Below are 13,429 nucleotides of genomic sequence, written 5' to 3' on the forward strand. Positions count from 1 at the left end.
ACCAAAGGTAAATTTTTCATTATCTGACACACTTAATAGTAATATGCTGTATGGCATGCATTTTGGCTGAGTCATATTTCTTTTTTTTGTTGTTGTTTTTTTTTTCGAGTCAGAGTTTCTCTGTGTAGCCCTGGCTGTCCTAGAACTCACTTTGTAGACCAGGCTGGCCTCGAACTCAGAAATCCACCTGCCTCTGTCTCCCGAGTGCTGGGAATAAAGGCGTGTGCCACCACACACAGCTGTGAGTCATATTTCATGTTTTAAGCATTTGCAGTTTACATAGGTAAGAAAAGTTTTCTAACCAAGGCTATAAAATTACTGCTTTAAACTTATGAGAGCTAGAAAACATTTAAAGAATGTCTAGTCAAGTACTGGACTTTTTTTTTTTTTTGACAGTTTATAAACATTTGGAATTTTATTTAAAAAAAAATCACAACCATGAACATTGTTACAATTAGAGGCCCTCTTGGTTCTCCACAATGATACTGAGCATGCTCACAAGGAGTTCCCATTGTTAAAACAACCATCTTAAAAAGGAAAAAAAAAAGAACAAAACAAATCAAAAAAACAAAACAAAACAAAAAGAAACTCAGCACACTACTATTTAACTTGTTTTAATGTTTCTTCACAAATGGTGAGAATACTAAAGTACACACAAGGAATAATCATAATGTTGTCGCCAACATTGTAAATATGGAATTATAAATTTAAAACATTTTCTGGTTTAAAAAATAAATCTGGTCGTCAATGCAGCTCTGCAGGTCTCTAGTAGGGCCGGGCTCTGCGTTCCTGACGGTGCTCGCTTTTATTCATTTTCCCAGGTCCTCCACGTCAGCCTCTACTTCCTCCCATCTATTCCATTAAAGGTCCAGGAGGTTCCCCAGGACCATCTCATCTCCCTCCACCAAAGCCACCTCGGTCCATTCCACAGCCACCTCGGAAGCCTCCTCTGTCTCCACCTCTGCCACCTCTGAACATTCCTCCAGGACCACCATGGTCCACAAGTCCTCCTCTTCCTCCATGCATGCCACCAGGGCCACCTCGTCCATGATCACCACCCGGAGGTAGAAAGGGTGGCGGGAGGAAGCCCTCGGGCTTAGGGGCCTTACACTGGTTGCATTCTGTTCTCCAAGTGAAGTTCTGATTTCCACAGCCCGAATTGGGACACTGCCAGTCTCCAGCTCGGTGCTGGACATTTCCTCCTCCAGAGGGGTTTCCTTTGGAGCCTTGGGGCCCTCTTGAAGGGAAGCCTCCTCTGTCTCCTGCACGGCCTCCCATGCGACCCATGGGTCCTCCAGGGCCTCCTGGGCCACCAGGACCTCCACGAAGTGGTGGTGGCATCCCTCTGCTCTCACGAGGTGGCATGCCTTCCCGCATGCTGTTCATTGGAGGCTTCTTTCGGGCAAGAGAAACTTTAAGTTTGCTTCCTTGAAAATCTTTCCCATCAAACCATTCCACGGCAGCCTTGGCAGTTGGTGGATCTTCATAGGACCCTGTGGCGTCACCTTTAGGCTTTCCTGTCTCCTTATCCAGGTAGATATGGATCATGGGTTGTCCAGTTCTCTTGTTCATCTTGACAACCCCACACTGCCTCAAGAAGTCTGCCAGATCATCCAGAGTCACATTGTCATTTAATCCTTGCACATAAATTGCACTGTTGTCAGAGTCTTCACCGGGATCTATAGGAAGGCCTAGATCAAGATCTGGTCCTTCATCCATGGGTCCACCAGGCTTATTGAAGCCACCTCGCTCTCCAGCGCTGCCCATTCTACCACGTCCTCCTCCCCGCCCACCTCTGCTCATGCCTCCACCATCAAATCCCCCTCTTCCCCTGCCCCGGTTATCAGGACCACTCAAGCTCCGGTTCTCTCCTGGTCTGGAAAATCCTCCAGACTCCTGCCCACAAACACCCATGCTACTGGGGTGGTCCTGTCGGAATGAACTCTGCTGCCCGTAGCTGCTGCTCTGTTGGCTATATTGACTTGGAGCCTGGCTGTAGGATCCAGTCTGAGGGGGGTAACTAGTAGGAGGCTGCTGCCCATAGCTGCTTTGTTGATCATAGCTACTCTGCTGTCCATAGCTGCTCGGCTGCCCATAGGTGTTCTGCTGAGAGTAAATGCTCTGATCGTAACTAGCCGGCTGTGAAGAAGAGTAGCTGGTAGGAGGATAAGATGGAGGTGCGGTGACTGGCTGCATTGGGTAGCTCCCAGGTACTTGGGGATAGCTGTAGTTACTCTGTCCATATCCTAGGCTGGGTTGGTTATAACCCCCTGTGCTAGATTGAGGTTGACTAGTCTCAGCAGGCTTATTACCATCCTGTGGTCTGGTAGGTGCGGTGGCTGCTGGCTGCTGGCTGCTGGCCATAGGTGGGGTAGGCAGGCTGGATGCCATATGCAGTCTGAACTGCGTAAGAGGCCTACGTTGTAGTAACTGTAGCAGTGGTGGTGTCATAAGCACTAGTGCCATATCCTTGCACAGGCTGGCTGTATGCCTGGGGGGCAGTTGGAGTGGTATAACCAGTGGGAGGCTGTCCGTAAGAAGTTGCATATGCAGTCTGCCTGTAGGTGGCAGTGATCTGAGCTTGGGTATAGCTGACATCAGTAGGCTGTCCATAGGTTCCATAGCTTTGTTGCCCATATGCCTGGGTGGTCTGTGCATATCCTTGAGTTGGCTGGGCGGTGTAAGCACTGTAGCCCTGCTGGGCTGCAGCTTGACTATAGGTACTGTAATCCGTGGTCGCCATTTTCTCGCCGTCCTCCTCAAGTACTGGTCTTAATGGAAAGACTTGTAAACAGTTCTGCTGTAACTCCTTAAGCCTTACCGACCTATGATATGGACTACTGCCTTCAAATTACTAGGAACTTATGGAATGTAAAAATGCTTTATCTTTAGAAGGTATAAAAATAAGAACGACAATAATGTTGTGGTGAAGCACTTTTCTGCTTTATCCAGTTTAAAATAAAAAAAGTAAGGAACTTTTTGTTTTTTTCCAGACAGAGAGAACACTCTGGCCTTGAACACAGAGATACACCTGCCTCTGCCTCCTGAGCGCTAGGATTAAAGGTTTCTGCCCCAAACCCCACCCAGCCCCGCCAACCCACCATCATCTTGGAACAGGTGTTTTTCATACCCATGACAGTAAAATGACAATGGGGCCATGGGAGAGCAGCTCAACACTATAGAGTTCTAACAAAAATGTCACAATAGGTCACTCCCCATCCTTCCCCCTCATCTGAGACAGTCTCACTGTGTAGTTCTGGCTGTCCTGAAACTCACTTTGTAGAACAGGCTAGCCTCAAACTCAGTTTCACCTACCTCTGACTTTTATGACAGGTTTATCTTCATTTATGTGTATATATATATATGTACATACGTCTAAATGCCAGACGAAGGCACCAGATTCACTGGAGCTGAAGTTAGAGTAGGTAGTGTAGGTGCTGGGAACTGAGCTCTAGTCCTCCCCAAGAGTGGCAAGTGCTTTTAACCTCAGAGCCACCATCTCATTGGCCCTAGTAACTGGCTTTACTGAAGGTAGCTGGATTTACATCTGGTTTTTATTTACTGTTACAAGTGCATGAAGAACCAGCTGCACAGAAGTGTAGCTGGGTCAGAGTATTTTAACGGCCTTTTCAAATAACTGTCAATGTTCTTTAGCACTCCACCAAAATCCAACAATGTAGACCTTGAGGGATTGTCAACACACAGTTACATTCGAGTTTTCTTGCCTAGCTTGTACTGTGAAGGTAAATACACACACAACTCTGTAAAATTACATATGGGTCATACAAAAAACACTGGATTGCTGAAGTAATAAGCAGCAATTCAAAAGCTGACATGTTTTACTGCATTATGTAAGAACTGCATCAATTAATGTGCCCACTGAGCTCCTTACAAACTTACATCTGGGGACCAGCCAAGCTCATGGGGATTTAAGTGATGTTCTACAAAATGTAGTTTTCACTTAACAGCCCATATTTCTGACAATAAATACTCTCAATTGTCTTCTTCGAAGTAACAGACTGTAAAAGTTGAAGACAATGTCCACCTGCCAGTCATTCTTTCAAAAAGTCAGTAATCTAACCAGGGCAGTTTTGTTAAGACCAGCACCTTTGTGCAGTGTGCTGGGTCAGTGACAGATGGACTTACATCTCATCAAGTGGAAGAGTAAAATGCCATGTACACAATCAACTGGCATTGGGGCTTAGGCAAAGAACACTAAAAACATAAGGATGAAAGAATGGGCTGGGCTTGTGACGCTTGCATGTGATGGCAGCACTTGGAGACTGAGGTAGGAAGGCTTGTAAATTCAAAGCCAGCCTAGGCTATACAGGGAGATGCTGTCTCAAAAATCAAACCAAAATAAGCAATGTACTCAAGAATTAACATTTAATAAAAAAATAGTAAGTTTTATAGCTTTATCATCAAGTGCCAATTTTATCCAAAAATAAACTGTTACTGTTTCATCACAGTATTGCCAGGAAAAGCCCCTTAGCCCACATGCCTCTCAAAAGGTCCCAGCGACTCCCAGACATCTATGATAACTTGGAAAATAATGCTCTACCCAAAGGAAGTGCTTTCATATTTCTTTTATAAATACCAAACTGAAAATCTTGAGGGTCCTAAATTGTGATCTGGTTAATAATCATAGACATCAATTTAACCACTAACCCACAGTTCCAAAGCTCTAACTCCTCGTGCTATGAGAGAAGAATCCGCATTAAGACACCTGCACTCTAAAGAGATGTTGGGTTTTGCTTCAGAGTCTAGAGAATTTGAATCTTTGTTTTTCAAGCATCTTAGCCAATATGAACTAGAAAACATGTAAACTAGTGGAACACAGTAAAACTGCAAGACTGACTATTCATGTCTTTTGTTCTGTATCATTTAGCATGTTACTGAAGAACACTGAGGCTTTTACATTAAAATACTATTCATAGTAAGCCAGGTGGTGGCAGCGACTGTGCACAACTTTAATCTCAGCACTTAGGTAGCAGAGGCAGGCAAATCTCCAAGTTCAAGGCCAGCCTGGGCCCTGTCTCTAATAACCAAAAGAAGAAATGTTATTAATAACCAACACATTCATAATAAAATTGAATGATTTTTACCTTGTAACATTTTCATCTCGCCACTGCTGTCTTTGCAACTAGCACCAGAATTCCCACTGCCTTCTAACTCATCAAGATACAAACGATAGCGGTGTCCACTCTCGTCTTCATACTCTACATTTTCATCGTCAGAATCCACTTCAGGTGCCACGTAGACTACTTCAAACTCAATCTCTCCTCTCTAAAACAGGGATGAACACAGAAAGTCAAGTCATGGGATTATAGCCACAACAGAATTCTCAGTCTTTGGGAACAGACACTGAGAGGAGGAGAGGGCAGGTACTGCTAAGTCTAGACTCTCAAAAGGTACAAGAGAGGGAGGCTGTGACAGCCAGACCACTTCCTGGATCTTCTCTATGAGGGAGTTCCTTCTAATATTATAGCTCCTTCTACTGATCAAAGCAGTCATTCACCTCAGACAAGGTCTTAGTAGACCAGGCTGGCCTTGAATGTTCACATAGCTGAGAATGAGCTACAACTCCTCATCTCCCTTCCTCCACTTATTTTTTAAAGATTTATTTATTTTTATTTACATGAGTACACTGACGCTGTTTTTAGACACACCAGAAGAAGGCATCAGATCCCATCAGAGATGGTTTTGAGCCACCATGTGGTTGCTGGAAATTGAACTCAGGACCTCTGGAAGAGCAATCCGTGCTCTTAACCGCTGAGCCATCTCATCAGCCCCTACCTCCACTTCTTAAGAGAAGGGATTATAAGTGTCTGCCACTATTCCTGGCCTTTCCACAGTATTTTAAATAATATATCAAAAATAAAAAGGATGCCTAACCATTAGATTTACAGAATCTTGGAACAGAATCATGTATTCAGTTTAAAGACATCTTGTACTTTGCCAGTAATCTAGCAATTCCATTTAAACTGATAATAAATAAACTAGTATATAAGGGTGTCAAACAAACTTTGCTAGTTCAAGAAATTGCTATGCCAGGCAGTGGTGGCGCACGCCTTTAATCCCAGCACTTGGGAGCAGAGGCAGGTGGATTTCTGAGTTTGAGGCCAGCCTGGTCTACAGAGTGAGTTCCAGGACAGCCAGGGCTACACAGAGAAATCCTGTCTCAACACCCCCCCCCCCACACACACACACAAAGAAACTGCTATGACTTATTGTTCCCCACTAAGTACTTTCCCCCTTAAAATAGTAAGCTATTGAGTAGCCTAAGCTAACCTCTAGCTTGCCCAAACTAGATTCAAACTTGCAGTAATCCTCCTGCCTCAAATCCAAACTGGAATGACAAGTGTGAATTATTACATCCAGCTTCTTAGATAAACCTTTGTTTAAAAGAAATTCTCTTTACTGAGAAAGACAGCGGTATTAATAAAGGTATTTATTTAGGAATAACAGTAATTACTATATTTATGGTATAACATTATAGCTTTTATTAACTCTCTTCTCATAAGTGAGAAGCCCTGGTGAGCAGTGAGGAGAACGTGCAGCTTTCCCTAGAGCCCAAGCAAGCACAAAGATGCCGCCTAGTGTGGCTGGACATTCTTTACTCCTTTTACTACACCGGGCCAGATGTAATACTTTTACTGTTATTCTTTAATAACAAATTAATGTCAAGTACAGAATTATAAACCATTTTAAGTTCAAAAAAAGTCTCCAAGTTGTAACTGTCTTTTACTGGGTCTACACTCACCACATCCTAGCCTTGTGCTTATAACTCTGAAAATTATGGCCTGTCTTTTCTAGAAAGAAAGTCTGCTGGCTTTGACTGCTATCCACTAAATTAATGTCTTCGGTGCCCTGCTCTCCTGAACCTACTCTTGAGGAATGGGCTATAGGCTCTGTTTTCTTTAACATTCACCACCACATACCTGCAGCTCTTTTACCCCAGCTGCCATTCATTCAGTTCTCATGCTACCAACATGGAGTCAAACTGAGCCTAGCTTACTTTTAAGCTGACTTAAAACACTGCAAGACTGTTTTGCCAGTCTTTTTTTTTTTTTTTTTAACTCCATTGTATGGTTCTAATGAATAAACTTTTTATGTGACAAAGCTGAGTCACAGTATCACAGGTTGGAAACTCATACTAATACAAATTTCAAGCTTAATGTACAAGACCTTTCTTTTTTTTTTTTTTTTTAAAGATTTATTTATTATATGTAAGTACACTGTAGCTGTCTTCAGACACTCCAGAAGAGGGCGCCAGATCTCGTTGCGGATGGTTGTGAGCCACCATGTGGTTGCTGGGATTTGAACTCTGGACCTTCGGAAGAGCAGTCGGGTGCTCTTACCCACTGAGCCATCTCACCAGCCCAAGACCTTTCTTAAAACAAACAAACAACCCCATTATCAGTAAGTCCTCCCTTTACTGAAGCTATTTAATTGATGCCATAGGGGTGGTTCCTGCATTAAAGTATGTTACTAGAGACTAGCTAAGCTGATTGTCTGTACAGTCACACTCATCTACAATCATTCTACACTAGTACACTGTGTTGATGACCCAAACATCTTCATGTTCCACCAGCATTGTTTTAATTCCCTCACTCTATTCCCAGAGGAAAACAGAGGCTGTAAGGACATGAGATAACAAATCTGACTCTAAATATGGATCGTTATTCTATAAATCATTTGCTATGCAACTGCTCTCCAGGAATTGCAGTTTAATATCTTTAATATTTATTATAATTATTTTATATTATGTATATGTGTGTTTTGCCTACATGAATGTCCGTGCCCTTGGAAGCAAAAGAGGGCTTAGGATCAATCCCGGAACTGAATTACAAATGGCTACTGACCATCATGTGAGCGCTGGGAGTTGAATCTGGGTCCTCTATAAGAGCAGCCCTTAACCACTGATCAGTCTCTCCAAACTGGGCTAGAGGAATTCTAACGATCCTTTCAGTTCATATCCTATGACCAAAATCCGTCTTCTCCTACCAGTATTCCCTGACACCCTATATTGGCAAGACATGCCTGCCATTCTTGCGGTTGATCTTAAGAACCTATCCTATTCTGAGATACACACACCGCAGCTCCATTTCCATCGCAGAGCTTAGGAGACTGCTGCCCAGAGAATGTACATAATTTGTCCAAAGCTAAGTAGCTATGGGAAGGAGTAAATGTAACTTTTCAGCAAATACGATCAAATGACACCCATAAGCTTCAAGGGATAGAAACAACTTCTATAATTCCCAGCTTTAATGACATAAAGAGAATTCACCTGCTGGGAGAGTATAGTTACAGCTTCTTTATGCTTTGTGTCTCTTAGGTTGACTCCATTTACTGCCAGAATAGCATCTCCAACATGCAGCCCTCCACATCTATCCGCAGGCTGTCCCGGGTGGATCTCAGAGATGAGAATGGGAACACCGTGCTCTTTCCCACCCTGGCAATAGAACATCAAAGGAAGTAAGTCACTTTATAGTTTATAAAATGATCGCAAATCATCTTAGACACAAGACATTTTCTTAAAAATTCATTACAGTAAGCAGAGAGTCTCTGTAAGAATGGGGTGAAATTTTACTCACTACCAAAAAGGCACCTCTGAGTACAATTACTAAGACCATGCGGTTTTCTGAAATAATTATAGAACCCAGAACTAAAACAGTCTAGACAACTAACATAGCCTCATTTCTTAAACATTAAAAACAAGTGATACACTAGTGTTCCACAGCACTTTCAGCCATCTTGTGGTCTCTTGCAAAGCAATTTTGTCAAATCTAAATTGTTATGTATTGTAGTGGTGAATAAAAATGGGCCCATAGGGTCATATGTTGAATGCTTAGTCCCCAGGGAAAAGAACTGTTTGAACAATCAGAAGGATTTTTGGGTGTGACCTTGTCAGGATAAGTGTGTTACCAGAGGTGGGTTGTGAGTTTCCAAAAGCTCAGTGTTTTTCTCTCTCTTGGCCTGCAGATCAGGACACAGCTCTCAGCTAATGCTGTAGTGCCATGAATGTCATGAAAATGGACTAAACCTCTGAAACTATGAGTAAGCTGCAGTTAACTGGCTTCTTTTCTAAGAGTTGCCTTGGTCATGGTATCTCTTCAGAGCAATAGAAGAGTGACTAAAATATGTATAATAAGACCAGTTACTTTATGTATGACCAGGTCCCCTTCCCCTTTTTTTTCTTTTTTTTGGAGACGGGGTCTTTCTATGTAGCTTTGGCTGTCCTGGAACTCAGAATGTAGACCAGTGGCCTTGAACTCACAGATATCCACATGGCTCTGCTTTCCAAGTGCTGGAATTAAAGGTACGTGCCATCACATCCAGCTTTAACCAAGATAAGTTTGCAAGAGAAGTATCAATTTCCGAAACATAAAAATATGTAATATTGAAGAAATACAATAATTGGTAGCCATCACTTTATATAGCTTATGTATGTTATTTCTACTTTCATTTTTTAAAATTGTATGTACATAGGTGCTTTGCCTGCATATATGTCTTTGAATCATGTTTTTGTCTGCTCCCAGTTGTACTGAAAATGTTAAACTACACTTTTTTTTTTTTTGGTTTTTCGAGACAGGGTTTCTCTGTATAGCCCTGGCTGTCCTGGAACTCACTTTGTAGACCAGGCTGGCCTCGAACTCAGAACTCCACCTGCCTCTGCCTCCCAAGTGCTGGGATTAAAGGCGTGCGCCACCACCGCCCATCTAAACTACACTTCTTAAAGGGACATCTAAATTATAGGAAGCTTTCTTTATACACAAGAAGGTTTTATGCAAAAGTGTTACTGCTTAAGTTTTAAAAAATTCAGTTATTTTGAGTTATATCCAGAATATTTTGTTCCCACAGATGATGCCCCACAAAGGACCCTGTTCCTATCAGACAAGCGCCATAAGGAAACAGAAGCACCACTTCTTACTGTAATAGAAATGCCAAGGCCTTCATGATCTTCCTTAAGGAGGAGAACTTTCCTAATTGGACCAACTCCCTGGCTTTTCTTCAAAGAGTCTTGATCCTTATTGCAGGGAAAAAGAGAAAAAAATTAGTATTATTTAGATAAATAACAAAGCAAGCAGAACTCATGTTACTAACTTGCCTTTAAAAACCATTATTAATCTTCTGGTATAGATTACAGCAATTAAAAGATGAGATGAAAATACTGATATGGTAAAATTTATGGATGATTTTTTTCACCCTCTGTAAATAAATATATATATTTATATATATGTATGTATATGTATATAATACGACACTATAAAATTACCAGGAATCTATTCAAGGAATAAAGTAGTAACCATGTATCTTCACTAGAAAATATCTTTAGGGGTTTATATAAATGTTAAGTGATTTTTAGAACCGACAATTTTTTATCAGCTTGAACATTAATACTTTTTATTCCCTAGTGCTCTAAAATCTACCTGCTAAAATAAAGTACCTTATTCCATTAACTGTTCTTTGGCCTTTCTCGCTTGTTTTTTAAAGTTCAAACCTAAGATTGTTTTGCATGCTAAGCACACACTCTGCACTTGCGCTAACCCTACTCAGCCCCCTCTGGTGTCTTGGATCTTTTCCTTTCTACTAAACTCCTTTTCAGCTCAGCCAGTAAATACATTCTACGCATCTTCCAATTTTAAGATTCTGACAAACCAAATCCCCAAACCCAAAGTAAACCAAACAAAAAAAGAACCCCCTCAATTTTTCCCTGTCTTTTTCAGTCACTATCTTCTATCCTCCACACATACTTCCTTGCCTCCTACATTACTTTGGTCACTGTGATGAAGATTTTATCCCTAGTCTGAAATTTTCTTTTGGTCACTTGTAAAAATATTGCTGAAGCCAATGAAGACTTTTTAGTCACTACTGTACTAGAACCCTGCAAAAGGCTGTCAGGGGCCAATAAACACCCTTTGAAGCCCACTCTCTTCCTCTGTTGTTCTTACCTACTTTGCCAGGTGATCTAAGCTGTCTGTACCAGGAGTCTTTCTTTGTGGTGTACTCTCTCCCTCCATACCGAGACTCCTCCTTGCCTCCTATTTAGTTGGTTAGTTTGTGCATGCATCCCTTGGCTACTGACTTCCATGATTTCAATGACACCAAAGAATACAACTTGCTTAATATTTCTGCAACTCAAGACTTCTTTCCTGAGTTTCATTCATACACCCAATTGGATGGGTTTCTTATATGTCACACCCAAACCTCAAACACTACCTGTCTAGAACTGATGATGCATCTTTCCTCTCACAGACCTTCATTTTCCTGTTCTTCCTTTATTAGTAAAAGCCAAAGTACACTTGGATAGCCAAAGCAAAGCTTCGCTCTTCCTCTCCTTAACTATCAGCTGTGAAGACCTTAGCTCAGTCGAGGCCTCTCAAAGCTGCCCTTCCTTCCCAATGTTACTTCCCAAGCTTCTCTCATTTTGTTCCTTGGATTACCACTGTCTCTCTGAGGTAGCCGGGCACAATACCATACTACTGTGTTCACTATTTTATTTAAAAGGCTTATAACTACCAGTTTAAGACTCCTATATTTAATGTAAAATAACTCTCATTTTCTGGCTTCTGGCTGACTAGTTAGCTGATGTCACGAAGCTATTTGAGTATGCTTTGTCGCTCTGATACGCTGCCACACCAACTAATGTGTCCCCCTTATAGCCTATTTTTCAGACCTACCAGACTCAAAGTTAATATGGAGCATCAGGCTCTAGAAGACAGTGACATATCTATGCACTGTGACCCTGTTCCTCACTATGTGCTATTATTCTTATAACAACTTTTGTGGAGGTAACAGATTATTTTACTGTTTAAAGCTGTAGTGGCTTGAATGAGAATGGCTCATATATTTAATGTTTGGTTCCCAGTTGGTAGACTGTAGAAGAAGGATTAGGGGGTGTGGCCTTGCCTCTCTCTGCTAGCTGTCTTTGGGTCAGCTACTGTTCCAGTGCCATGCCTGCCTGCCTGCCTGCCCTCGTGCTCTTCATCATGCTGCTCACAGACTCTGAAACTGTGAACAAGCCCCCATCAAATGCTTCCTTTTGTAAGTTGCCTTGAACACAGTTCTTCACCACAGCCACAGAACAACAGTAACTAACATAAAGGCCATTGGTATTAAAATATGGGACCCACTGGGGGAAAGTCTGCTTCATATATTGAACTGCTATGGTTAAAGTCTATGTTATCTAATAAGGATTTACCAAAGCTCCTTTACAGTGGTGGCTATGCAATGGAAAACTGAATACAGACTTCAAATTCTATCCTAACTGGAGGCCAAATAAATGTAAATATTATTTCAGAATCTGTGTTTAAAGGTAGGTACCAAAAAGTCCCTTGAAAACTTCTCCCAAATATAACTTATCACACATAAGTTTATAACAAATTGAAGCACACTCAATCATAATACAGGAAAATTTTGAAATATGATCTAAAGTACAACAATATGTGTTTGCTGGATAGGGCTGTTCGAAGAAATACCACTCTTACAAAAGTCTGAAAAACAACCAAAATTCCTTTGGATAATTGAACCTTTTAACTACTGTAATTAAGCCAAACTCCCTTTTCCCTCATTAAATAAAAGTTTCAAACACTAATAGAAGGAAAGAGAGAACAGAGAGGAGGAGATGAAGCCAGGAAGAGGCTGAGTGGGAGCAGGGACGTACGTGGCCTGGGGGTGCTTGCATGGGCCGCTTCAAGTCGTTGCGCCCTCTGCAGGCTCTGATGACAGTTTTGTGGCGATGCAAATGTATTTCAGCTTCTAACTGGTTCCAGAGCTTATCGTGAGCAGGTCCCTTCATATCCCGTCCCAGTAATTGTATCTGTTGGACCCTTCACATGAGCAAAAGAGAGTAGTTTAGGTTAAGCTTATACATTTAGATAATTCAAAAGAATTAATAACTTAAGTAGCTATTGAATACAGTTTAATTGGTAACAAAATTAATACTTCGGTTTTTCTCAATGTCTCTGATTTGTACAACTAAACTGAAAGGGACAAATATCTTTTAGGGGGAAAAAAGCTAAACGTTTTTTAAAAGAAATAAATGAGAACTCCTTTAATTATATACTTAATTTAAATATACCTAAAAAACATTTTTTTGAGATTAATGGCAATATGTTTTATCTCTTATATAACTGAATTCAGTGCACTATTAAATAGAAGCAGTTAGATAATAATGACCATATTTTAAAAATTCTTTTAAAGTGATTATTTAAGTAAAAAAATCATCAGAAATTTGTATTTCAAAATGATAAAAGTTATTTGCTTCAGGGCTGAAGAGATGACTCAGTGGTTAGGAGCACTTGAAGCTCTTGAGGAGGACCCAGGCTCAGTTCCCAGTACCCCATGATGACTCACAACCATCTGTAACTCTCAGGGGATCTCACCCCCCTCCTCTGACCTCCCAAGGCACTGAATACACAAGGTG

General features: G+C 41.4%; 1 protein-coding gene and 1 pseudogene across 2 annotated transcripts in view; both read right to left on the reverse strand.

Annotated features, from left to right (window-relative positions):
- Gopc (golgi associated PDZ and coiled-coil motif containing) overlaps window positions 1-13,429 on the reverse strand; it is a 43,418-nt gene that overhangs the window by 2,309 nt on the left and 27,680 nt on the right. For both annotated transcript variants that reach the window (XM_021174113.2, XM_029482602.2), the window contains 4 exons: window positions 12,668-12,833; window positions 9,935-10,030; window positions 8,291-8,455; window positions 5,106-5,286 (listed from right to left, as the gene is read on the reverse strand). In XM_021174113.2, coding sequence (XP_021029772.1) covers window positions 5,106-5,286; window positions 8,291-8,455; window positions 9,935-10,030; window positions 12,668-12,833 — 608 coding nt within the window. The remainder of the gene's footprint in view (window positions 1-5,105; window positions 5,287-8,290; window positions 8,456-9,934; window positions 10,031-12,667; window positions 12,834-13,429) is intronic.
- Window positions 414-2,831, reverse strand: LOC110303146 (RNA-binding protein EWS pseudogene; annotated as a pseudogene).

The sequence above is a fragment of the Mus caroli genome, unplaced genomic scaffold, assembly GCF_978045245.1.
Source record: "Mus caroli unplaced genomic scaffold, Mus_caroli_1 scaffold_9, whole genome shotgun sequence".
Classification (NCBI taxonomy): Eukaryota; Metazoa; Chordata; class Mammalia; order Rodentia; family Muridae; genus Mus; species Mus caroli.